At 44.4% G+C, this 27,344-nt stretch overlaps 1 protein-coding gene and 1 long non-coding RNA gene across 3 annotated transcripts in view; one reads left to right on the forward strand and one right to left on the reverse strand.

Annotated features, from left to right (window-relative positions):
- Window positions 1-155: 155 nt before the first annotated feature.
- On the reverse strand, window positions 156-26,397 carry LOC141279760 (uncharacterized). Its single transcript, XR_012334562.1, has 3 exons — window positions 25,019-26,397; window positions 1,899-2,069; window positions 156-1,122 (listed from the first exon to the last, which is right to left on the reverse strand). It is a non-coding gene; the product is annotated as an uncharacterized lncRNA (long non-coding RNA).
- BCAR3 (BCAR3 adaptor protein, NSP family member) overlaps window positions 24,454-27,344 on the forward strand; it is a 206,287-nt gene continuing 203,396 nt past the window's right edge. For both annotated transcript variants that reach the window (XM_073810880.1, XM_073810893.1), the window contains exon 1: window positions 24,454-24,959. In XM_073810880.1, coding sequence (XP_073666981.1) covers window positions 24,950-24,959 — 10 coding nt within the window. In that variant the 5' untranslated portion in view covers window positions 24,454-24,949. The remainder of the gene's footprint in view (window positions 24,960-27,344) is intronic.

Genomic DNA, 27,344 nt, shown 5'->3' on the forward strand with positions numbered 1-27,344 from the left:
GTCCTGGGGTTAACGCAGGTGAAACCGCCAGGGCTAAATGTGCTGAAGACACAGGTGTTCCTGGGTTTTGTGTGGGTTGGAGGGCACAGGCGGAAGGGGAGGGCTCGGTCCCACCAGCCTGGGAGCAGCGGTGTAGCAGCAACCCCAGCGGATGCAGGTGTAACGACTGGGGCACAGACCAGCGGTGACCCCCAGTTGGACCCCCAGGGCAGAAACACTGAGGGCCAGACCTACCCGTGTTCCTTCACAGCACGACTTATGGGAACCTGTTGTTCATGGAAGCCTCAGGTAAGGCGGCAGCTCTGCCATGGCAGCCACAGATGGGGCACCAGCTGGAGGCTTTGCAAGTAGCGACGTCAGTTCTGAAGGGTGGATTTGGTACTCGGGGACCTCAGGGCTGGGCCTGTGCAGGAGTTGTAGCAGCCGGTTACAGACATTAGCTTAAAACACCCTTGACCAATTTTGCAGAACCCTTTCACACTCAACTACCCTGTAAGGGAAGCATGGCTGTCATCTTCTTTTTACAGATGAGGAAATCGAGGTTCAGTAAGGTTGAATAGCTTTCCCAAGGTCTCACAAACAATAAGGGGACAAGGTCTGTGCTTCAGGGCTTCTGGCCTCTTCTCAACCACAGCCGCAGAGGCACGGCAGCTGCAATGTTGAAAATGGCCAGCAGAGGGCAGCCTTCACAAAGAGGCTGTCTATTGCCCCTAGGGAGATCAAAGCTACCATCACTGCTATTGGGACAGACCCACATCATGGATCCCCTAAGATACACTGAGAAGGATATAACATCATCTCCGGTGATTTTCCTCCCCCCCAAAAGCGTATATAAATCTAAACATGAAACACCAGATAAACTTAAATTCAGGGACAGACTACCAAATAACTGGCTAGTGCCCTTAAATGTCAAGGTCAAGAAAGAAAGGCTGGGCTTCCCTGGTGGTGGTGCAGTGGTTGAGAGTCCACCTGCCGATGCTGGGGACACGGGTTCGTGCCCCGGTCCGGGAAGATCCCACATGCCGCGAAGTGGCTGGGCCCGTGAGCCATGGCCGCTGAGCCTGCGCGTCCGGAGCCTGTGCTCCGCAACGGGAGAGGCCACAGCAGTGAGAAGCCCGCGTACTGAAAAAACAAAACAAAAAAACAAAAAAAAAAAAAAAAGAAAGAAAGAAAGAAAGGCTAAGGAACTGTTCCAAATTAAAGAGACTAAATAGACATGACAACTAAATGCAATACATGGTTGATCTTTTATGGGATTCCGGGCTGGGAAAAAGTAATAGATGGAAAGGACATTACTGGGACAATTGATGAAATTTGATTTGGACTGTAGTTTAGATAATAGTATTCTATCAATGTTAATTTCCCTAAAGTTGATCATTGTACTGTGTTTATATAGAAGAATGTCCTTGTTCTTAGAAATATTTAGGAGTAAAGGAGCACAAGTCTCTAACTTGCTTTCAAATATTGGATTGGCCATAAAGTTTTTTGGGTTTTTCCATAAGACGTTACAGAAAAGCCCGAACAAAATTTTTGGCCAACCCATAGTTAAGAAAAAACACAACCCATAGTTAAGAAAATAACACACTATAAGAAATGGAGCAAAACGTAAGTGATAAGTGAATCTGGGTAAAAGGTATATGGAATTTCTATTTATACAATACTTAACTTTGAAATTATATCCATATAAAAAGTTAACAACAACAAAAAAGAGATTGTCCTAGTTCTCTAGGGTTTGGGCCTTATGGTAGCCACACGTGATTCCAGGCAGAGAGAGCTCCTTCATTGGGGTTGGAGTGGGGGGAGGATCGAGGGGCCTTTTCTCAGTGAAAGTGGCTTTAGCCACTGTGAAGCCCTGAGTTTGCCCTGGGCTGGGCAGAGCAGCTGCATACAAAGCTTACCTGATAATAGAACTGCCTGACCTCGAAGATGACCTTTGCAGCCAATGTTCTGAGAAGTGAATGTAATTCACACCTATGCAGGGAGGAAGAACAGTGGACCCAGCTGAATGCAGAATGGAGCTGCAGGCCCACATCTCAGTAGAGGCTGGGGACACAGGGAGTATTCAGGGCCTGTGAAATACAGAAAAAGAGCATAATTTGGGGTGGATGGAACCACCACCTAGAGCCCTGCTGAGGTGATCCTTCTAATGGGTAAGACTGCGAGAATCTGAGTGAGCAGAGACAAGTATTAACAATAAAATGATACAGTGAGGAGCAGCCATTAAAAGCACATCGAGTAGAAAAAGTCCATGGGAATGAGGGCTCCCTCCTCGACCCACCCCAGAATTCTGATTCGTTTCCGCCTGGAATTGGGATTGAGAATTTCCATTTCTAATGGGCCGCAGGGTGCTGCCTGCACCGCATTCTGGGTTGCAGTGACGTAGCGGGTGATTGTGTCCTGTCCACCTCGGAGGAGTCACAGCTGTGAGAGACACATGAGAGCCTCAGGCAAAGTATTCCAAGAGGTCCGAAGCGACTGAGGTCGCCTCTGGCCGGGCAATGGGGATTATGCAGACACAGTAACGTGGATGAAATGCCACAGAAACCGGGTTTCAGAGGCAATGGGGTGGAAGAGGGCCTTCTAGGGAGAAGGAACTGCACAGGAGCAAAGACCAGTCCTGTCCAGTTCATCATTTGGGTTCCCTGGAGAATAAAGGGCCCAATGGCAGTGGGAGGTGGGGAGGCTAAGAGCCAGGCCAAGAATTTGAACCATGTTTGGAGCCAATGTGGAGGCAGGGATTTCAAAAGATTGACCAGGCAGAGATATAGAGGGCAGACTAGGGGGAGGCTAGAGGCAGGGAAACCAGACAGGAGGTCCCAGCTATAGGCTCCATGAGAGATAAGGGCACAGCAGTGAGTGTGGAAAACAAGGGGGGTTAAGCATTACAGCTAAGTTGGGGGATGGAGTTACACAAAGAATCCACTTGTTCTCTTAAGCTTTGGGTCTAGAGTTACCACTGAAATTGATTTGAAGCATTCAAGATTACAAAGTTGTTTTTTTTTTTAACAACCTGCTAAATACATATAAAGACAGGGAGAATTGAACATTAAGTGCGAGCTTCTATGTGAACATCTTCAATAGTCTTCCAGGCAGGAAGTGGGCAGATGGAGACAGTTATGTGCTGATAAATATTTAACAACAAGCTGGGAGTGGAGGAGAGCCCTGATTGGTGGCATCTGTCCGTTTCCATGCTGTAAAATCCTCCCACGATGTCTGATTTCAAGCTACCGATACGATGTCAACCAGCTTGCACAATTCCGGAAACTCCACTTGGCTCTGGGAGGTGGTATGGGCGGGCTCCAGCACACTTCTGAATGGAGGCCGGTGCCAGGGGATACCTGGAGCCACTAAGGCAAGAGGTGGGTGAGTCGCTACTCAGCACCGGTCCAAGGACACAGCGAGAAGCCCAGGGCACTGATGGCTTTGAGCAGCTAGCATGTAGCTCTTCCCAAAGAGTGGCAAGTGGGAGAGGTGGGGCTTCCTCCAGGGCCCCCAGTGCCAAGAGGATCAATTCATATGATAGAGGAGAAGGGTAAAGGAAAGAGTCTTATACTAAGAGGAAGCAGAGCCAGTTACGAGTCTGCTACTTAGCCGCCCTGTCTGTGCTTAACTGCCCCAAGCCTCAGTCTTTTGCCTTTAAAATGAGGATGGTATTAACCATGTCCCCAGCAGAATGCAGAGCCCAGAAGCATTCAACACATGTCAGAGCTTCTCCCTTCCCTCCCCTTCTCTCCTTTCCCATGCTAAAGCATTCCACGTGTCCCCCCTCCTCACCTTGAGTTTACGCTGGCCCAGGCCCTGTCTCTGCCCAGCAGGACCCATCCTTATCCCCTCAGGACTGCCCCACACACTCGGGGTAGAGCCTGGGAGCCGTGTTTGTCAGTCAGTTGCAGAGAGAGGGGCAGAGGGAAGGAAGCTGCTTGTGATCCTGTGGGCTTTCTCCACCCTGCTTTGGTCCCTGACGAGCTGCATAGCCTGCCCTTGGATTTCAGTATTTTTCTGATAATTTTTTCCTTTGGCTTGAAATTGAGATTCTGTTACCTGTAACCCAGAGACCTGAGAAACCCTAATTATCTTTCTTTTAAAAATTTGGTGTAGACAAAAGACTGGGAATCAGGTCTGGATTTTGACTTTGGGCAAGTGACGTAACCTCCTGGGTCTTGGTTTCTCATCTATACACTGAACAGATGAACGAAATGAAAGGAGTGAATTTCAACTCTCGTGTACAGCTCTATTCAATGTATCTTTATCCGAATATGGGGTATGTTATAGTGAAATGCCTACTCTGTTTCATTATTCACAAGTGAGTTTGTTTTGAAGACCAGAGATCTTCATATCTGGACATCCCTTAGTATCTCCCTAGCTAAGATAATCTGAGCACAAGAGATGGGTGAGAGAGCTCAGCTGGCTCAGATACATGGTTGTAGAGGGTCATGGAGCTTGGGGAAGTTGGTGGAAGGCCGCTGACTGCTGGTGCTGCCATGGAGAAGGCTGCTTCTATAGGTAGGCAAGGACCTTATAAATGCATTTTCAAATCAGGCATGACCCCCTCAGAGATAGTTTGCCTGTGCCCCAGGAGAAACTTAAGAGATTATTTTTTTAAAGTTATTTTTTAAAATTATGGGTAAAAAACGAATTAGTATGGAAGATATAGATATGTATACATTATAAAGAGTTTGCTTTATACCCCTCTTTTTCATGCCGTTATGTTCTACACAGTCTTATAAACTACTTATCGCCGAAATTCCTCATTAAAGATTTTAATTAGTAATGTATGCAAATGATTTAAGATCAAATAATACCAGAGACCTTATAATGAAAAACAAGTCACCTGCCCCACCCTTCCCTCCCCACCCACAATCCTGCTCCCCTGAGACAAATTCTAAGCATTTCTTTTTTTGGGGGGATGCGTTGGGTCTTCCTTGCTGCGTGCGGGCTTTCTCTAGTTGCGGCGAGTGGGAGCTACTCATTACGGTGGTTTCCCTTGTTGCGGAGCACAGGCTCTAGGCGCGCGGGCTGCAGCAGTTGCAGTCCGTGGGCTCAGTAGTTGCGGCTCGCAGGCTCAGTAGTTGTGGCTCGTGGGATCTAGAGCGCAGGCTCAGTAGTTGTGGCACATGGGCTTAGTTGCTCCATAGCATGTGGGATCTTCCCGGACCAGGGCTCGAGCCCATGTCCCTGGCATTGGCAGGTGGATTCTTAACCACTGCACCACCAGGGAAGTCCAAGCGTTTCTACTTAGAATTCATTTGGGGGTTACCTCCCTATTTCTAAAGAAGAAGCTATTTATTTATTTAGCAAATTCAGTGCTTTCTATTATTTCCTTCTGTAATAGATGAGGCATCAGTTCATTTCTATCCTGCTCCAATCTCCTCGACCGACTCTTCTAAATATAGTTAGATGACTATTTTCAGAGCTTAACCTCAGGTCCCCTCTTCAACTTCAAAGAACACAATTAAGGCCCCATTTCCCACTCCATCAACTATAGATAGCATCTCTTTACTCTTCACTTCATAAGGTAAGGACAGCACTCCCTCCTTTCCTTCCTCCACCTCCCCACCTCTGTCAGCCTGTTCCATACTTCACATTTTGTTCTGACAACTTTGTTCTTGTTTACGTTTGTCTAAGGTTGATTCTAAGAGTAGAATTCCAGAAAATAGTGTTTATTTTATTTTTCTGATGTAAACATAGTTCACAGCAGATCAAAGTAGTGAACTAGGACCACATTTCTTTATGGGACCAATGTCCCGACTCAACAGAGAATGTTTCTGGAACAAATTTATTTTCTTTTTTTTACATTCCACCCATTTCCTTTATCTTAGCCTCATATCATGTTTTCCGAGCTTTCGATCATGCTATTTTTCTATTGATTCTATTTCTCTCCTTTTTACCTCCTCCCTAAAAACAAAACAAAACAAAACAAGAAGCCTCTCCCTGCAGTTCCCTGTCTTCCTGCCCTTGTTTTCTCTGGGTCTGCAGCACAGTTGCCATTATTGCAGTTTCCCTTCGCTGCTTTCAGTGATCAGAGTCACTCTTTTCAAGACCCTGATATCTTCCTCTTTCTTAGTTTACACTCTCATTTTGCTGGAATATGTCCTTGGGTCACTCCCGAGGATAAACTATACAGAGGTGAAATTTACAGTAATTTCCTACTGCAAATGCCTTAATTCTGCTTTTTCACTTGATTAATAAATTGGCTGTGTATAAAATTCCAGGTCAAACATCATATCTCTCAAAGTAGAATCTGGTTTTTTCTCTCCGGAATCTTGTAGTATCGGCTTTTTATTCTTGTTTTTGTTTTTTGTTTTTTTGGTACACGGGCCTGTCACTGTTGTGGCCTCTCCCGCTGCGGAGCACAGGCTCCGGACGCGCAGGCTCAGCAGCCATGGCTCACGGGCCCAGCCGCTCCGCGGCATGTGGGATCTTCCCGGACCGGGGCACGAACCCGTGTCCCCTGCATCGGCAGGCGGACTCTCAACCACTGCACCACCAGGGAAGCCCTCTTTATTCTTGTATTGAGAGTTTTTGGTGATCATGTCCAGGTGTGGATCTTTTCTCACTCGTTGTGCTGGGCCTCCATGGGCCCTAATGTTCAAAGACACATGCTCTTCTTCATTCTGGAGAATTATTTACCATCTTTCTTTTATAACTTCCTTCCTTCTGTTTTAACATTTTCTCTTTTGGGGATTCCTGTTATTTAGATCCCAAACCTCTAGATCATCCCTTTATGTCTTTTGTATTGTCTGTCATGCATTTTTTGTTTTAAAATCTTAAAATCTATACTTGGGAGATTTCTTCAACTTCATCATCTAACATTATTATTATTATTATTATTTTGGCAAGTATATTTTTAATTTCAAAGAACTATTTCTTGTTCTCTGTTTTTTTCTCATAGCACCCTTTTCTTGTTTTACCAGTGATGTATTTTCCCATTTGTCTCTGAGGTTTTTGAAAGTTTTTCTTTTATTTGTTTATTTTATCCTCTCCTGCTCCATGAATTTTCTCTGTTTCCTCTAGAATCCGTTTGCTTGTTGGTGGTTGTTGTTGTTTGTACTTTTTCCTATCGCCAAGTTTCCTCTGTATCTGTTTACTCTTGGTTTTTCATTTCTACTAAAGATTGAGGTTGAGGCAGTAGGAGGCTGATGGGAAGTTTGAAGAGCATGGGCAGAGCCTCTCAGGCTCCTTTCCAGGGAAAGTTGGCAGGAAGCTAGTTTTTTTGTTCTTGTTAAGGGTTCCTAAAGGCGGGAGTGCCGAAGGCTCCACTCCGGACTTCCTCACTCCATATTGGCTCACTTAATTTTCCCCAGGTGGTCTGTACAATTTCTTCAGGAAGGGGCCCTCTAATGTTTGACCTAGAGAAAGTGACTGGCACCTAATGTCTAATTTGGGCAAACAGAGGTATTATCTGCTGCATATATAGAACTTCAGTGGTTTTCAGCCCATTTTCCCTTCCTGCTTTCTGGGATCCTTTTCATTACCAGGCTGAGGCATCTCTCAGTGTCTGGACAGACTTGAGCCCTCATTGCCTGCAGCCCATCCACCTGCTGTATTTATCAGTATTCACCCAGCTCTTTCTGTTTCCAAGGAATTTGTTGAAACTCCTATCTGCTGATGGCCCCTTTCCTGCTTTCGTCTTTACTGTCGGTTTATGCCATTTTGATCCCTTTATTGTCATTTTAATGGTGGAGTCTCAGAAGATAAATACATATGCTAAGTCCTTAACCTGAACTAGAAGCCTGAAATAGCCATTTCAATAGCTGTGTGGTACTCCACAGCAGGGCTGTACCTTAAATTGTAGCAAATGTGTAAACAGTGTTGTGTTGAAGATCCAGGTAGCTAAATCTTTACGTACATCCATGATTATTTATTTAGAATAAATTGTGAGAATAATTACTGCATCAAAATGGAAGCACCTATTTTTTTTCAAATAAAATTAAACATACATTTACCTTAGAATGCAGCAATTCCAATCCTAGGTCTTTACCCAGAAGAAATGAAAACATATTCTCACACAAAGACTTGTACACAAGTGTTCATAATGACTTTATTCTATGTAAGATGGCCCCAAACTGGAAACAACTCAGATGCCCACCAACTGCTGAATGGATAAACAAATTGTTATATACAATAGAATACCATTCGTAAATGAAAGGGAACAAACTGTTGGTACCATCACAACATGAATGAATCTGAAACATGCTGAATGAAAGAAGCTAGATACAAAAGAGAAAATAATGTATTATTCTTCTAATTTATATGAAATCTAGAATAGGCAAAAATAATCTATAATTGTAGAAAGAGATTAATGGTTGCCTGGGACAGGGGTGAGGGGACAGGAAATCTTTTTTGGGTGATTTAAGTGTTCTATATCCTGACTGAGGTGGTGTTTGGAGGGTATATATTTTTATCAAAACTCACCAAACCAAAGCATATGCTTAAAATAGGTGCATTTTTATATGCAAATTATACTTTCATAATGATAGTTTCCAAAGTAAAATATTACATGTATTTCTAAATAATCCTTATGGGTTTTTTTCTCATTACATTTCTTAGTATTTCTTATTATATTTTCTTAATACGTTGCCATTACCAAAAGTAAAAAAGTAAAAAGAAACTTTTTACAGACACTTATTTTAGAAAGGGAAATTTCATTGTAATCTCATACTGCCTTTACTTCCACTTCACCCCAAGTTACAACGACAATGATCAGTTGGGTGCTTCCTTTTCCAGATTATCTGATAAATACACCAGCAGAGAGCTACATGGACACTTTTTATAGAAATAGGATAATATTACAAACATATTCTTACCACTTGCATATAACATCTTCCAGCTTTTGTCTGATGCAAAGGGCCCATCTGCTTTCCCCTGTAGTGACTAGAAAGCACCCTGCACATAACAGGCCTTCACATGTTAGATTCCATGTCTTCATTTGCTTCAAGAGAAAATATTTTAACAACATGTTCAGTTATCTTTTTTTTTTTTTTACTAAAATCACATACTCTCCAACTTTTAGTTAAGTTCTGGCAGCCTAAATTCTTTCTGCTACTGGAGGGTAGGCACTTCTAGGTGGGGTCCTAGGCGGCGGTCAGGACTGAGAAAGAGACTTGCTGTGGATTAAGAGTGGGGTTATAGGAGGGTTTGTGGGAGGAATTGTAAAGGTCTCTGCCAGCGGAAGAAGCTCTGCTACACAGCCATCTCTGATTTTATTTCATTTTAAGTTTTCACCCACCACCTGTGTAGGATGCCCCCTTCCCTCCACCTCTTCAAGTGGAATGCCAAGCCCACTATATCCAGTCCCTGAGGATGAAGGGCCACTGCCTGAAACACCTGCTTCTTCCCCTGACAAAGCCATGGGCTGCTTAAATGTTAAACCATGAGCACTTTGCCAAGAAATAAACTCCAAGAATGTGTCTGAAAGGGTTACATGGGAGGTGAGTGGACTATAGGTTTCTAAATTGGTACAAAAGAATCATCTTTGAAGTTGAAAATGCAGCTTCCCAGACCCCCGTCTATGAAAGTTGGTTGTGGGGAGTAGTGTGTGCGGTACTTACCATCTAAGCCAGTTTGAGGAGTACTGGCTTAGATGGTAAATAAAAATGCTCAGTCTTCAAACTTGAAAAGGATGTGGATTGATTACACACCCAGATGTGGAAGGGTTATAACTCCCTCCTCAGCCTGGCACTGAATTAAAGCTCAGATGGTCCATTCCCCTCCATTATTTGTCTCAGTGGGTCCTGTCTCAGCCTGGGAAATCAGGAAGAAAAACACCTTTTCCTTTTGACCTAAAAATTGCATTCCTGTGCTTCAGGAGTTCCTGAGTTGGCCTTGGGTCTCTTTCTTCACCCTTCTAGGAATGTCTCTGGTTTCAAATTTTAATTTTTGGCCCTGTTCCAGTTATCTACTGCTATATAAAAAACCACCCAAAATTTATTTTTTTAAAAAAGGGGGACTTCCCTGGTGGTGCAGCGGTTAAGAATCCGCCTGCCAATGCAGGGGACACGGGTTCAAGCCCTGGTCCTGGAAGATCCCACATGCTATGGAGCACCTAAGCCCGTGCGCCACAACTACTGAGCCTGTGCTCTAGAGCCCGTGCTCTGCAACAAAGAGAAGACACTGCATTGAGAAGCCCGTGCACTGCAACAAAACGTAGGCCCCGCTCGCTGCAACTAGAGAAAGCCCGCACGCACCAACAGACCCAACACAGCCAATAAATAAATAAATTTATTAAAAAAAAAACCACCCAAAGCTTAGTGACTTAAAAGAATAGTATCAATTTGTTTTGCTTATGAATCTGCAATTCAGGCAGGCCTGAGCAGACCTTGTCTGCTCAACATGGTCTCAGCTGGGGCTGCTCAGGTGGGAGCTGGGGGACCCACTTGGAGATGGTTCACTTACATTGCTGGCAAGTTGGAGCTGGCTCTGGCAGGGAGCCCAGCTGGGTGTGTGGGCTTGTTCCTCTCAACATGGATCTCTCCACAGGCTGCTTGAGCTCCCTCATAGCATGGAGGCTGGGCTACAGAAGTGAGCACCCCAGAGAGCAAGGCGGGATTGCATGGTGTTTTTGTGACCTATCTTCAGAAGCCACATAGTGTCACTTCCACCGTACTATGGCTTCAGGAAATCATAGAGTCCTTCTCATGTTCAAGGGGAGGGAAAGTAGCCCCCACCACTTGATGAAAGGAGTGTCAAGGTTACATAATAAAAATAGCAGGTGGGATGGGAAATATTATTGCCGTCGTCTTTGGAAAATACAGTTTGTCAGTAGACTCTGACCTATTGTTTTTATTATGTATATAGGTTTTTCTGATGCATATTCACTACTTAATTACAGTTATTTCTATGCTATCTCATTTTATCCTCTTCACAACCCTGCAAGGCAGTTATATCCCTTTTGGCACATCTAAATACTACTCATATGTATAGCTGGTTTAGCTGGTACATTATTTTAAAATTGTGATTCCTTATGTGAAAAAATTATGTAAGTATCTGAATTTCTGGCTTTTCCTCACCATCAGAAGGTTGGATACATCGAGGCCAGGCTCTTCTCTTCTCAGCAGTGGGCTGGAGCTGAGTAGTGGTGGCCTCCTTCATGAAGGCCTGTCCTCGGCCCATTTGCCACAGTCCTCACCACTCCCTGTTACCCTTCACCCGTTACACTTTATGCCTCACAAGCATTTGATTCTGACGCTTTCTGCTTTAGAAACATAGACCCAGGTTCTACCATAGAAAAGTAACAAATAATAGCAATACTTTTTTTTTTTTTTTTTTTGAGTTTTCAAAGCACTTTCTATAGAGAGCTCCTTTTGGGGGAGGGTCTTTCTTTTTAAATCTGATCACTCTTTGGGGGAAGCCAGCAGAGCACTGTTTCTTGTTTGAAGGGCATTTGCGGCTCTGCTCATTAGAAGAACAGACCTGAGTGATCTGCCCCAGTTCCCAGAAGAGTCCTGCTGCTCAGTTCCAGCCCCAGTCCCCCCAGGCTGGCCCTTGTGGGAATCCCCACAATGGAGCACAATTCTCCTTGAGACCTCGAGTTTGCTGTCTGCACTGCTCGATAAATGCTGGATCCCCATAACATGGAATTCTCAGGAGGGATAAGGGAAGCTCATACAGGGAGCACCAATGTCAAAGTTTTCCAACATCACAACCTCACCCAGAGCCAAGTCTGCACACAAAGACCTTCTCTCTGGAAGATGTGTCCAGTGTTCACACCACAGTTCAGGACCAGATCTGAATATTCCTAATGGCTCAGAGGCACAAAGCTCACTTTGTCCTTTCAAGGGCATTTGGTTTTGTTTCCAAAATGTCAACAGATAACTGTAAGTGTTGATTAAACAACCAGATGAGCACGGCCTAGGGAGAACATTCCACGCACAGACTTCCTCTGGCCCTTCCTCTGGCTGTGCCCATGCTATGTAATCAGGACACCTCCCCCTCTGGGGCTCGAGCTGTTCTTCAGCTCTTTAACGCTGGGAAGAACTGCTCACCCTCAGCACAGCAGATGCCTAAGAGTAGGAAGGTCTGTGGTTTCACCATCTATCAGAGTAGGCTCAGCCACTTGTGCTCCCCACGGCCCCTAATCCATCACAGTCCACAACCCTCTCCCCATCAGTAACCATGATCCTAAATTTTATGTTATCATTCATTTACTCTTCATTATAATTTCTTACCGTCCATTTTAGAAATCTATTGCTGTTTAAAAAACCACCACAAAACGTAGTGGTATGAAAGAGTAACAACCTTTCTTCCGTCCTGTATCTGCAATGTGGGCAGGATCCTCACCTCAGCCTCACTCAGCATCATCTGGGGCGGGTCAGCCGGGGGCTTCTACGTATTTCTAAGATGACTCACGTACCAGCTGGCTGTTGGAGCTGGCCTGAGGCCTGGCCCTTGGTTCTTCCTCTTACGATGGCCGCGTGGTCTGGGCTTCCTCACAGCAGGTTGAACACCCCAAGAGAGAGAACCAGACGGAAGCTGTATGGCCTTTGGTGACCTAGCCTCAGAAGCCACGTAGCGTCTGTGAGTTGAAGCAGACACAAAGCCCCACCAGGTTCAGGGGACAGATCACTGCCTCTACCTCTTGAGGGCCAAGTGGCCAGGTTCTGGAAAAACAGGTGGGACCAGAGATGCTGTTGCAGCCATCTTGTGGGAGTACAGTCTACCACACTACCTATGTAGGTCACCCTAGCTAGTATACTATTTAATTCTGCATGTTTTAAACTTTATAGAAACATTCACACTGAACATATTCTCCTATAACTTTGTTTCCCCAACATTCATGAGGGTCATTTATTGTTGAGAGAACTTTATACATTTTAGAACTGTGTAGTATCTCATTGCACTTATTTACCACAATTTAGTTGTCCATTCTTTTGTTGGATATGAACATCATTTCCAGTCTGTGTGTGTGTGTGTGTGTGTGTGTGTGTGTGCGCGCGCGCGCATGCGTGCGTGCGCTTATGCTTTTTGCTATTTTGTACAGTGCTGCTATGAACATTTTTGTAGAACTCTGTTAGTGCACAGGAGCTTAGGGCCGTGGGTCTCAACCAGGGCTGATGTTTTAGCAATGTCAGGAGCATTCAGCAAATGTTCCAGACATTTTTGGTTTCTATGACTGTGGTGCGGAGCATTGCTTCTGGCATCTAGTGGGCAGAGGCCAGGGATACTGCTAAATATCCTGCAACGCACAGGACAGCCCCTTATAACAAAGAATGATGTGGTCCAAGATGTCAATTGTGCTGAGGTTGAGAAACCCTAGCTTAGGGTAAGAGTGGAATTCCTAGGTGATAGGGTATTTATAGTTTCAACTTTACTATATGATATTAAATAGGTTTCCCAAGTGTTTAAACTAATCTACACTCTGCCAGAGTGGAATGTTCCACATCCTTTGATGTTGTCAGTCTTCTTAGTTTTTGCTAATTCATGCGTTTTGCCGTTTCTTTTTAAATAGAATTGATTTGTAGGAGTTCTTTATATATTCTGCATATCAGCCCTTTGTTGGTTGTATATGTTGCAAATATCTTCTTCCAGTTTGTGGCCTGTCTTGTCACTTCTTCATGGTTCTTATGATGAACGGAAGCGCTTAAGGGTTACAGTTAAATTTATCAAGCTTATACTAACCTTTAGGTTTGTGACTTAGGGGTATTATTTAAGACAGCCTGTCCTACCCTGAGGTCCTCACCGCCTTCCAAGCCTGGGAACCCACTGGAGTCTCACCTCTTTGAGTTGGTACCTCCTGGAACATGGTGTTCCTCTTGGTGGCCCCAGAAGACACTGTCCCTCCTCATCTTCTGGCGTGATTGCTGGGTACTTAAGAGAACTGGCCTTCGGCACTGATTTCCTGACAGACGGCACTTTCTCTGAGGGATTGGACTCCTTCCATGACCTCTCTGTCGCTCTCCCCACAGGACTGGACTCTGCTGTCTAGGGACTGGCCTCAAAATGAACTGACTCTCTGGAACCACAGTGTCCCACCAGTGTCAGCACAGCTAAAAATGCCCCTTAGATATCAGCCTTCGTAGGACTGAGCCCCAATTTTCTATAGTACATGGCTAGTTTCATCTGGACCCATCTGGGAAACATTCCTCTAGGGCCTGGATCGATAACAGTGGAGCTGAAGATGCAGAGTGGTACCCAGGAACACTGCTGCTCCCAGTAGGGGAGTCCCAAGATGAGCCTGTCTGCTCTGACCATGCACCTTCAAGTCAGGCCTGCCTGCCCAGTGTCCCTCAAAGCTGACCACAGTTGAAGGATGGCCTTGGAGCTCTCTGCTCCATCCATCCATCCTTGCATTTTGGGTTTTAGGTGTACAGCAAAGTGATTCAGTTATACATATGGTTGTATCTATTCTTTCTCAAATTCTTTTCCCATTTAGTTTATTACAGAATATTGAGCAGAGTTCCTTGTGCTATACAGCAGGACCTTGTTGGTTATGTATTTTAAATATAGCAATGTGTACATGTCAATCCCAAATTCCCAATCTATCCCTCCTCCTCTACCCTTCCCCCATGGTAACCATGAGTTCATTCCCTAAGTCTGTGAGTTTCTGTTTTGTAAATAAGTTAATTTGTATCATTTTTTTTAGATTCCACATACTGTATAAATGATATCATATGATATTTGTCTTTCTCTGTCTGACTTACTTCACCTAGTATCATAATCTCCAGGTCCATCCATGTTGCTGCAAATGGCATTATTTCATTCTTTTTAATGGCTGAGTAATATTCCATTGTATAAATGTACCACTTCTTCTTTATCCATTCGTTTGTCCATGGGCATTTAGGTTGCTTCCATGTCTTGGCTATTGTAAACAGTGCTGTAGGGAACATTGGGGTGCATGTATCCTTTCGAACCATGTTTTTCTCAGGGTATATGCCCAGGAGTGGATTTGCTGGATCATATGGTAGCTTTATTTTAGTTTCTTAAGGAACCTCCATACTGTTCTCCATAGTGGCTGCACCAATTTACATTCCCACCAACAGTGTAGGAGGGTTCACTTTTCTCCGTACCCACTCCAGCATTTATTGTTTGTAGACTTTTTGATGATGGCCATTCTGATTGGTGATATCTCATTGTAGTTTTGATTAATAATTAGTGTTGCTGGGCTTCCCTGGTGGTGCAGTGGTTAAGAATCCACCTGCCAATGTAGGGGACATGGGTTCAAGCCCTGGTCCGGGAAGATCCCACATGCCGTGGAGCAACTAAGCCCGTGCACCACAGCTACTGAGCCTGTGTGCTGCAACTGCTGAAGCCTGCGTGCCTAGAGTCCATGCTCCACAGCAAGAGAAGCCACCACAATGAGAAGCCCGCACACCACAACTAAGAGTAGCCCCCACTCGCCACAACTAGGGAAAGCCTGTGCGCAGCAATGAAGACCCAACACAGCCAAAAATAAATAAACAAAATAAATAAATTTTTTAAAAAATTAGTGATGTTGAGCATCTTGTCACGTGCCTCTTGGCCATATGCATGTCTTCTTTGGAGAAATGTCTATTTAGGTCTTCTGCCTATTTTTTGATTGGGTTGTTTGTTTTTTTGATATTGAGCCACATGAGCTGTTTGTAAATTTTGGAGATTAATCCCTGTCAGTTGCATCATTTGCAAATATTTTCTCCCATTCTGTGGACTGTCTTTTCATTTTGTTTATGGTTTCCTTTGTCGTGCAGAAGCTTTTGAGTTTAATTAGGTCCCATTTGTTTATCTTTGCTTTTATTTCCATTACTCTAGGAGACGGATCAAAAAAGATCTTGCTGCAACTTATGTCAAAGAGTGTTCTGCCTATGTTTTCCTCTGTATTATAGTATCTGGTCTTTCGTTTAGGTCTTTAATCCAGTTTGAGCTTCTTTTTGTGTATGGTGTTAAAGAATGTTCTAATTTCATTTTTTTACATGTAACTGTCTACTTTTCCCAGCACCACTTATTGAAGAGACTGTCTTTTCTCCACTGTATAGTCTTGCCTTCTTTGTCATAGATTAATTGACCATAGGTGCATGGGTTTATTTCTGGGCTTTCTGTCCTGTTCCATTGATCTATATTTCTGTTTTTGTGCCAATACCATACTGTTTTTTTTTTTTTTTTTCTGGTACGTGGGCCTCTCACTGTTGTGGTCTCTCCCGTTGTGGAGCACAGGCTCCGGACACGCAGGCCCAGCGGCCATGGCTCACAGGACCAGCCGCTCCGCGGCATGTGGAATCTTCCCAGACCAGGGCAGGAACCCATGTCCCCTGCATCGGCAGGTGGACTCTCAACCACTGTGCCACCAGGGAAGCCCTACCATACTGTTTTGATTACTGTAGCTTTGTAGTATAGTCTGAAGTCAGGGAGCTTGATTTCTCCAGCTCCATTTTTCTTTCCCAAGATTGCTTTGGCTATTCAGGGTCTTTTGTGTCACAATACAAATTTTGAGATTTTTTTTTGTTCTAGTTCTGTGAAAAATGCCATTGGTAATTTGATAAGGATGGCAATCTGTAGATTGCCTTGGATAGTACAGTCATTTTGACAATATTGATTCTCCTAATCCAATAACATGGTATATCTTTCCCATCTATCCATTTTGGACTTAACCTGGACTTGAGTTTTCTTCCCTTCCCTTTCATTTCCACTCATGACCTGATCTTTGGTGCCCCTCCCTCCTAGATCTTCCCACCTTTGACTTCACATTGGTCTGGGTTTTTCTGGCTTTGACACTCAGCACTTTGTAAGGGCTTTAGGTGAAACTCACCTTTTGGCTCCAGCAGCTCCCATCTACCCCAGAAAAGGCACCTCATCCTTGCTTAAGCTTCCTTGACCCAAACCTATGGATTTATATAGAGTTGAACAGACAGATTTCCTGGTGTCCAGTCTGAATAATTGCCAGGTCATGGAGAAGATAAATCTTAAGGTGGGGAACAAAGGTGAAAGCCAGAGTCAAAATAGCCAAACAGCAGGAAGATGTAGGAGGATGGATAGGTAGAGTGAGGGGACTTGAGACCCAGACATGTGTATGGTGGAGAGCTAGGCTGGGGCATTCACGTGTACTAGTTCAGAGCATAATCTCTGTAGACAGATGGGGAATCTCCTAGCCTTACTTGTGTGATCTCTGGCAGATGATCCACCCAGAGCCCTGTTTTCATCATCTATAAAGTGTGGAGGGCATAACTTGCATGATTATATGAAGACTAAATGATAATAAGTATGTAAACCGTTTTCATAGTATTTGGCATAAAGTGTTCAGAATGGCAGCTGTTGTTACCACTATTAGTCCATGAACAAAATGCCAGTTGCCAAGTTCCTTTATGGGTGTATTTGCACAGACCAGGGGCCGGCAAACTGAGGCCCATTGGCCAAGTCCTGTTCACTGGATGTTTCTAAGTAGCCCTTGAGCTGAGAATGGTTTCTACATTTGTAAATGGTTGAAAAAAATTAAAAGTAATATTTTGTGGTGTGTAAAAATGAAATTCAAATTTCAGTGTCCATGAATAAAGTTTTACTGGAGCATAGCTATGCTATTTCTTTTTTACTATCTTACTTTTGACCTCTTTACAGAAAGTTTGCTGACCCCTGTTATAGACCCATCAGACTAGGAGAAAATTTGTCAGTCAGCTGGACCTTGCAGAACTGGTCTATCTTCTCTACTCCACATGCTGGCTACCTTTCTTTTCCTACCAGCCCTCCCCTGGGCCCCCAGAGTACCTTTTGGTGAAGCCAGCCTCAGTTGATCCAATGTACCGATGTCTAGATTCCAAAAAAATGGGCCTGATTCATTTTAGGATCATACCAGAGAGCCAGGACAGGACTGTTTTGAGATCAAAATGAAATATGATGTGCAAAAGTGCTCTGAAAATTCAATGGATGTTATTATTCAGCAAACAATGGTTAAGTGATATTCAGTGAGGTTTCAATGTATTTTATTATTTTTTGTACATTTAGTAATATGTATCTTTAGACAAAACTATTTTATTAACCAGAATGTTCTTATTCTTGACCAGGCCAAGTAAGTTTTTTTTTTTTTAATTTTTTTTGGATAAATTTATGTATATTTATTTTGGCCGCATTGGGTCTTCATTGCTGCATGCAGGCTTTCTCTAGTTGTGGTGAGCAGGGGCTACTCTTCGTTGCTGTGCTTGGGCTTCTTATTGCGGTGGCTTCTCATCGCGGAGCACGGGCTCTAGGCGCACGGGCTCCAGTAGTTGTGGCTCACAGCCTCTGGAGCGCAGGCTCAGTAGGGATGGACCAGGGATGGAACCCGTGTCCCCTGCATTGGCAGGTGTATTCTTTTTTTTTTTTTCGGTACGCGGGCCTCCCACTGCTGTGGCCTCTCCCGTTGCGGAGCACAGGCTCCGGACGCGCAGGCTCAGCGGCCATGGCTCACGGGCCCAGCCACTCCGCGGCATGTGGGATCTTCCCGGACCGGGGCACGAACCCGCATCCCCTGCATCGGCAGGCGGATTCTCAGCCACTGCGCCACCAGGGAAGCCCGGCAGGTGTATTCTTAACCACTGCACCACCAGGGAAGTCCCCCAAGTAAGTTTTTAAACCAAATGAAATCACCCATAAAGCATGTCAAATTCACCCTCACAGTGAAGTTTTGAGCTTCCCAGCCCTGCTTCTAGAGAAAATCCTGGCTCCCGCCATCTTGGCTTTGCTTCCTATTCACCTGTCTCCATCTTCTTTTCCAGTCTCTGCGCTTGTGTTTTGGATCACTGGATGGCCATAAGTGACTGAGTAGAGAGCAGATAAAAGTCATTGCATTTGAAAAAGCCAAGGGATTGTGAGACCAGGGTTTTAAGAGAATCATAAGCCAGATTTTGACATTTCCCCAGGTGATGGTGAGGGTTGGAGTGGAAGAAATTTTCTGAGTCAATCCCTTAATAATGATTATGGGAGACCCAGAAAAGTAGAGGGGAGAAGAGATGGATGGCATGAAAATCAAAGAGTTGCAGAAAGGGGACTCCTTCCAGGGCCCGAGAATGAGCTCTTGTCTCACACTCAGACGTGAATTGTCCGAGGAGACACACGTGCTGACAAAGCTAGAGTCTTTATTGTGAAGGGGCGCCTGGGTGGAGAGCAGGAGGGTAAGGGGACCCAGGAGGACTGCTCTGCCACGTGGCTCACAGTCTCAGGTTTTACGGTAGTGGGGTTGGTTTCTGCGTTGTCTCTGGCCAATCATTCTGCCTCAGGGTCCTTCCTGGTGACGCGAGCATCACTCAGCCAAGATGGATTCCAGCGAGGAGGATTCTGGGAGGTTGGTAGGACCTATGGACTGGTGTCTCCTCTCTCCTTTTGACCTTTCCCAAATTATTACGGTTGGTGGTAGCTTGTTACTTCCTCATTCCTTACCAGGACCTCCTGTCACAAGATAACTCATGCAAATACTTACTGTGGTACCTGGCCAGGGTGGGCGGTTTCAGGCAGTGGTTCCCCTAACAAAAGCTCGTTTCTATAAAGGAGGGGAAAGCAAAGCACTGGGGGTCTAGGACAGGAAGTAGGAGAATGGGCAGCCTTCCCTGGAGAAGGTGGTAAAGGAAGGCTGAGAAGCCTTCACAGAGGAGTGCGGGAGCACTTGGAGGAGAGGCTGAGGTCTGGGGTGTTATCTATCTTTCGTGGGGCCCCAGAGGTCACACCGGGGAAGGACGGGAGGGAATCCCAGGAGCAGTGGGAGAAGGAGTCAGCAGGAAGGACGGTGAAACAAGGCAGGGCTGAGGGTAAGGAGACGTGTCCTGAGGGGTTCACATTTCAGGTGGAGTCCAAGGGCAACAGGAGCATGAGTCACCCCAGGATTCGCTGGCCCCAAGTTCAAGATGAAATGCGGGGGGAGGGTTCTCTTCCTAGAGGCAGGAGAGGTGGGGAGGGGTGAGCATGAGAGGCCTGATGCCGCTGCAAGGGTGGGAAGGGGCTACTGTGGCTGCCATAAGCCATTCCCGGGGCCGAAAGTGCTTTAGCAAAGTGCCTGTACCCAGGAGTACATGTGTTGCTGACTGCATCCTCATTTCCTGAACGACTTAAATACTAGACAGTTACTTACAAGTGCTGAAAGGAAGAGGCTCGGGTTTCTAATGACATTCTATCAACATGACTAATGCTGCCCTGGGACGCCTTTCCCCTCGGTTTGTGTGAGGCTTACTTTCTTTTTCACCCAGGTTTCTCTCAAAGAGGGGTCTTCTCTGACCCCTATGCCCAAACAGCCCTTCATATCGCTTGCTAATTGTCTTACCCTGTTTTATTTTCGTCATGCCGCTTGCGTCCACCTGACACCTTCTATATTTGTTTAATAGTTAACTGTCATCTCCAATAGAATGTAAGCCCTCTGAGGTCAAGGGCTTTCTTTTGTTCTCTGCCCTCTTCCTCAGTGCTCAGAGCAGAGCTCAGTAAATATTTGTGAACAAATGGATGGATGAATGGGGATGGTGAGCACAGGCAGGCTAGCCTCCTAGCCACATACAGGCCCTGAGGGATGTCATCTCCCAATTAGAAGTTGTGGCCACTTTGTTGATTCTGTTAACCCCTGGGTAGTCTCTCCACACCCTGCCTCCTATACAAGAATGAATTGCCTAAAATTCAGTGCCCACGCTGTCTCTCTCAAAGTTTTCTACGATTAAATCTGACTGCTAGAAACTCAGCCGCTGGCTTTGACCACTCCTTCCCCCCATCTTGTCCTTCCCACTTAACTGCTTTTTCTCATGTTGGCCAAGAGATATATTAGTGTCAGGAAATTGGGACCCTACCATGATCCATTACCAAGACTTGTGGTTTTCAATAACTAAGACAGTCAGACACCCTCCTCTCCCCCAAGAGCCCAGGTTGTGGGGAGCACTGATGACTGAACACGTGATGCTATGGTAGCATAAGGACAACAGGGGAGGCGCTACCTTCAGAAAGGCTCCCCTTGAGGAATGATATCTGAATATTAAGCTGAGGGATGGGTAGGAGTTAACTCAGCAAGGAAGGGTTGGGTAAAAGTGTGTCTCAGGGCAAGTCGCGGAGACTAGAAAAGTGGGGCCCGGTGGAGGAACCGGAAGGGCCAGGTGCCTAGAAACAGAGCAGGAGGTGGGAGTTGTGGGTAAAGCTAGAGCTGTGACAAGAGACAAGCAGATTGGAATCCCAGCTCCCACACTACTAGCTGTGTGACCCTGGGAAAGTTAATGATCCCATGGAAGGATCAGCTTCCTGATGAAAGAGAATATTAGTCTCTAGGGTAGCTTTGAGGATGATGCAATATAGGCCAAATGCTTAACAAAGTGCCTGCCACACTAACTACTCATTGTATGTTGTGCTCTTGCGTTAACTAGTCCTGCGCTAGTAGTGCACCAGCACGTGGTGCGTGCTCAACAGACATGTGAATGTACTGCAGGGTCCTAGAGGTAGCGGTTCCCTCTCCAGCCACCCGACTCTTCACCACCAAGAAACCCACTCCTCTTGGTAGAGGCTCAGCCCTTTCCCCGGCCCCCATAGGTAGCAGTTAACAGTGTGTCCCTCCAGAAAAATAAGTGCCTTTACCTGCATGAATAGCTCTATACAGATCTGTTTTCCCATAATCTAGCGCCTTTCAAGTTTATACCCATGTGATTGTATTATGTTATTGTAGACTTGTATGTAGACTGTATTATGTTATATGTAGACTAAATTAAATCAAAATTGAAAAAAGGCAATTCCTTAAAATCAAAATAAAACAAAATGTTTTTAACTGTATATTGAGTTGGTGGCCGACCACACAGAGGGGAATTATTTCAAGAGATTTTTAGCAGAGTAAATTGTAGTACATCCTGGTGGGAGAAATCCTAAGGCAAGAAGAACTCCAAAAAAAGTCTTAAACTTTTCAATATTCATGTTGTTAGTAATAATATTTGTGTTATTATTCTGAAATTATTAGCTAGATATAAAATAAGGAAATATGTAATTATGCTAATGTTAATAGAAACCAGGAATTTTACCATAAGAGACAGAGATGCAAATATAGAATTTAAAAATGTAGTAAACATTTTATAATCAAATTTGAATGGAAAATATTAGTATGAACTGTTGATACATTTTCTTATTTTGAAAATCTATTTCCTAGTTCTGTCCACTGAAGAGGCCTAGAAACAGTGATCAGTCACACGGAATGTGCGAGTTTACAATCTAGTGCCAGTTTATAGTCTCTTAATACTATTTCCCACTAAATGGAACCAGGGCTTCTTGGGGAAATGGATGGCTCTGGTCTGAGGCAGGAAATGCACATGATCAGCCTGGAACATCACAACATACTTGAAATTCCTGGGGTCATGTCAAAGGGACTCAGAGTCAACTTGTCAAGGCTCTAACTAGCCACAAATGGGACAATTTAAACATGAATAACAGAAAAGAATTGAAACATGTGAATCATGTTGAAAATTCACAAGTTTATAATCATGCTAAAAAAAGAATCCTATAACCACTGTTGGATGATATTGGGAAACCAACTTAATTGTTCTGAAAACAGGCGAGTAAACCTGTTTTCTATCTTTGCCGTATGAACTTCAGAGTAACAAAATAGTAGTGGGGGAGATGGGTTTTTTGTTTGTTTTTTTTTGCGGTACACGGGCCTCTCACTGTTGTGGCCTCTCTCGTTGCAGAGCACAGGCTCCGGATGCGCAGGCTCAGCGGCCATGGCTCACGGGCCCAGCCGCTCCACGGCATGTGGGATTTTCCCGGACCGGGGCACGAACCTGTGTCCCCTGCATCGGCAGGTAGGCTCTCAACCACTGCACCACCAGGGAAGCCCGGAGATGTTTCTTTTTATAGAAGTATTCCAGCTAATAATTAAGGAATGTCACCATTTGACAAGTCCTAAAAGAAATAATGATTCTAGGCAAAGATAAAAGTATTAGTTTCCTAGGGCTGCCATAACAAAGAACCACAAACTGGGTAGCTTAAAAAAGAAATTTGATGTCTCACAGTCCTGGAGTCTAGAGTCTAAAATCAAGGTGTTGGCAGGAGCACGCTCCCTCTGAAAATCTAGGAAAGGATCCCTCCTTTCCATTTCTAACTTCTGCTGTTTGTTGGCACACCTTGGCATTCCCTAGCTTGTAGACACAACATTCCAATTCCTGCCTTTGTGGTCACATGAACATCTTCTCCCTGAGTCTGTCTATGTTCAAATGTTTCTCCTCTAATAAGGTCTGGATTAGGGTGGGTTTCATTTTAACCCGATTACATCTATGGGCATGAAGTTTAGGACTTCAACATATCTTTTTTGGGGGGATACACTTCAGTCAATCATAATCATCAAGGACAGCTAGGATCCCAGAAAGACATAGGACATTATCTATTATGGCCAAAGAATTAGACCCCAATCAAACCAAGTCTAGATCTAACTACCAATTTACAGAAAAAAGAAGGGACTGAAGAGCATGCTAAAAAAACTCCACAGGTATATAATCAGCGAAGTCCAGAATGTGGGAAATTCTACAGGACAAATGACTTGGTTTCCTCAACAAATAAACTGCAAGGAAAAAACAGAGAGAGAGAACATAGTATAGACATAGTAGACATAGCAACCAAACACCCTGTATAACTCTTGTTTGGAAATTTGAATACTTACTAGATATTTAATGATATGAGGGATTATTGACAAGTTTTAAAAACATATCTTTAAATGAGATTCTACTATATAGCGTGGGGAACTATATTCAATATCCTGTGATAAACCATAATGGAAAAGAATATGAAAAAGAATGTATATATGTGTGTGTGTGTGTGTGTGTGTATAACTGAATCACTTTGCTGTACAGCAGACATTAACACAACATTGTAAATCAACTATATTTCAATAAAATAATTTTTTTTAATGTTAAAAAATAAAAACATATCTTAGTAGTATGGTGGTAATGTTTAAAAAAGAGAGCATTCTTATAAGAATACATACCCTCAGATAAAAGGACATGATGTTTGGCAGGTGGCAGGAGAGTGGGAGATGGGTTAGGTGTGAAGCAGGATTAGCCATGTAAATTAATGTAGCTTGGTGTTGGGTACGTGAGAGTTCACTATACTATTTACTTTATATGCTAAAATTTTCTATCATATAAAATTATAAAAATAAGGTGCAGTATATTTAATTCAGTGTTTCTCAACTTGGAGCAGTATCAGAATGTATTTTCTGAAGACCTCTCCCTTCACCAAACTCACTGAGATTTACTGTTCAATATTCTTTTCTAGGATATTGAGTTTCTCTTTTCACAGTCATCCCCTGCAGCTTGATTGATGATGGAGAAGTTTAGTTTTGTTTATTGGAGGCCCTGTGTAGCTGAAAAAATACTTTTCATTAGGCAAGAAAGGAATTTTTAAAAATTCCTTTTACTTTAAAAGTACTATGTGCATACACAAGGTAAAAAAGACAATCTAAAAAAGAGCCAAAAAGTAAGATCACTCCTCCTGCCCCAGTTCTACTCCTCGAGGTCTCCACTATTCCAAGTTTCTTGTGAATTGCTCCACACATTTTTTCTAAGCATGTACAAAATACATGCAGTTTGGACCTTACTGCAAGTACTATCTGATGTTTTTTTTTTCACTCTGCAGTACACATTAGAGACCTTAGCAGCAAAGACAGATCCTCCTCTTTTTTTTTTAATTGCACTATATGGAAATACCATCATTTATTTCAGTCCCCAGTCGGCAAGCATTTTTTTCCCAGTTATTTCCTCTTACAGATAATGTTGCAGTGCACCTTCTTGTACACACAGAGAAAAGGAATTTTGTCGAAAAGCTGCATTTCTTAAGAAAACCCCTCCTTCATTCTTTTAGCTCAGGGCAGGAAGCACCCTGTGGTATGAAGCAATCACGCGGCAAACCGTCTGGACCTGATCATATCACCTTGTGATTCCCCAGCCGCTGGGCAGCTGGAGGCTGGGCGGTCAGGACTGCACCCCGCTCCCAAGGAGGGGAGACGCCAGCACCCCCAGCTCTGTGGTTGAAAGCAGATGCCCTCTGAGTCCCCCATGTCTGACGCCCCATCGGCACCATGTCATTAGGTAAGTGCGCGCTGGCTTTGGAGGAGTCTGGGGCTGAGGCATGTTAAGCTCAGACTCACCTGGATGCAGCAGTTGTTCAGTTGGTGGTATGTTTAAAGTTAAGACACTAAATTGCTACGGTGGCCCGGGTCTCCAATGGCCAAGAGCAGGCAGTGATGTGTCCTCTCTGAAAGGCGGCGTGCTGAGTGGGTGAGGGAAGTAAGCTTTTATTTTACCTTATCCTTTAAAAAAAATTAAAAACTCTGGCTTGTGTTTAATCCTCTGGAAGTCCTGTGTGACAGCGAGGCTTTTCTTTTCTGCTATGTGGGACTTTATGTGGGCATCTCTTGCCAGATATCGGAATTTCCTGGCAAGGAAGAGAGGCAATTTGAGTAACCCGCACACAGACAAATACATTTCACTTCAACAAAGCTTTTCATGTGTCATCGAAGATGTGTGAGAAACCAGACAGAACGCTATAGGAAATGCTCTTTAAAAAACATGACGGCTTTAGTGAAGCTCTTGCTACCCGATCTCAAACCGGATAAGTTCAGGCCGCGGCTTCACTGAGGAGGGCTTTGATGACTACAGGGAAAGAGTTGGGGAGATGGTCACGGTCTCAGTTCAGGCTGTGGGGCTTCGTTTCCAGCTTGGACAATAAGGACCAGGGCTCAGAGCTAAATGCATATGACTTGATTTGTTTCTCCTCTTAAAACAATGCTTATGGTGCCTGTTATATGAAAAGTAGATAAAGATTTATTTACAGTCTCTCCCTGAAGAGTGTATTTTGGGGTTGTTCCTCATTGCTCTAAATTACCTTGGTGAAATTTGGCCAGTCCACAGTTATTCAAAGACAAGCATATGCTTATTGGGAAGGCATCAATAAAGTACTTACTCATCTGACAAGTCTGATGTTTCCATAATGGCATTTGACTTCAGAACAGAGGATACTGGGAAAGCATTGCATTAGTGGAACTTGAGGTGGGGATTCAAGTGAGGAATGAGGTGATGGGTTATGGGGAAAGGGCTGAGTCTCGGGAAAGGATGGAGGTCCTATGAGTTTGCCAGAGGAGATGCAGGATGAGCTGGTTAGAAGTAGAGGTCTGCTCTGTTTTAAAAAAGATTTAAAGCATTAACATCAAGGAAAAGTAAACAAAGAGGAAAAGAGCTAATGAAGGTGTGGTGCTGGGTGGCGGATGGACTGACCTAGGATACGCTGGTCAGCCTGGGCACAGGGCCCTGCACACAGTCTGTGCCGATTCCCAGGACTGAGGGTCAGAGACTTTAATGAGCAGGGCCCAGGGGAGACCAGTCTCCAGGTTTCATGGGGCTATGGTGAAAAGTCGGTCGGAGAACCAGGGGATTAAGTCCTAACTGAGAAGGAGCCTGATTCTCTAGGCATCCGTCCAGGGAAGCTTTCTGTTTGCCGGCCCCCTGCCCCACTCCCCCTCCTCTGCAGGGGTGTCCCATTTCCCATCACCTGTCCAGTCTCTCTGAACAGCTTTTACGTTCTGAACTAGTTCAGATCCATAGAGAACCTTCTGTTAAGCATTCATTAGCTTGTAAGAATTTTTTTTTCACCCTATGAAATTCTTTCAAGCTTTCTGACATTGTCAAGTGCCTCGATGATTGGGTTTGAACAGCTGTGACCTTCAGCTGCCTGAAGACCTGTAATGCCATCCCTGCTGATCGTAGATTCTTACTCAGGGATTATTTCTGTCAACAAGAAGAAATACTGGAAAAGGGTACAGGGTCCCCCCTTCCTGACTTTGGGGTCTGTAAGCTAAGACCTGTTCTTCCAATTAAGCTGCTGCTAGTCAGTCTTGATTCTAGTTCCTCTAAACAGATCAATTTCCTAGAGAGGCAGAATAACAGGGTGCCTGGTTTAGGGGTCAGGACACCTGGATTCAGCGTTGCTTCTACCACTGATTATCCCACATGCCCTGTGGCCAATCCTTCAGTATTTCCCTTAAGTAAAAATGAAGGGGCTGAATCACGATGCACAAAGATTTCAATGACCTGAAAGGAGGGGCTGAAATTGATGAGATTAAATTTAAAACAATTGGTGGCAGAGATAGATGCTGGGAAAAAGCTAACATTGCTATTCCTACAGAGAAGGTTTATTTGCCCCTGAATGTGAAACAAGAGTGAGCTGTGGCCACAAGTAGAGCTCACAATTTCAGGCAGCATCCACAGAATCTCAGCTGCCAGAGTAAGTTTAGAGACCTGCTGTGCTCTGTTCTGATCCGGCGATGGAATCACCCGCCTCCAGCCTCACAGCTGCTTCCAGGACTCTCTCCAACGTAGAGCGATTGTTCTTAAAAACCTAAATTTGATGGTGTCACTCTCCTGCTTACAAACCTTCAGTAGCTCCCTATGGCTCTCTGAATAGTCTCATACAATGTC

This window comes from Tursiops truncatus, chromosome 1, assembly GCF_011762595.2.
Source record: "Tursiops truncatus isolate mTurTru1 chromosome 1, mTurTru1.mat.Y, whole genome shotgun sequence".
Taxonomy (NCBI): domain Eukaryota; kingdom Metazoa; phylum Chordata; class Mammalia; order Artiodactyla; family Delphinidae; genus Tursiops; species Tursiops truncatus.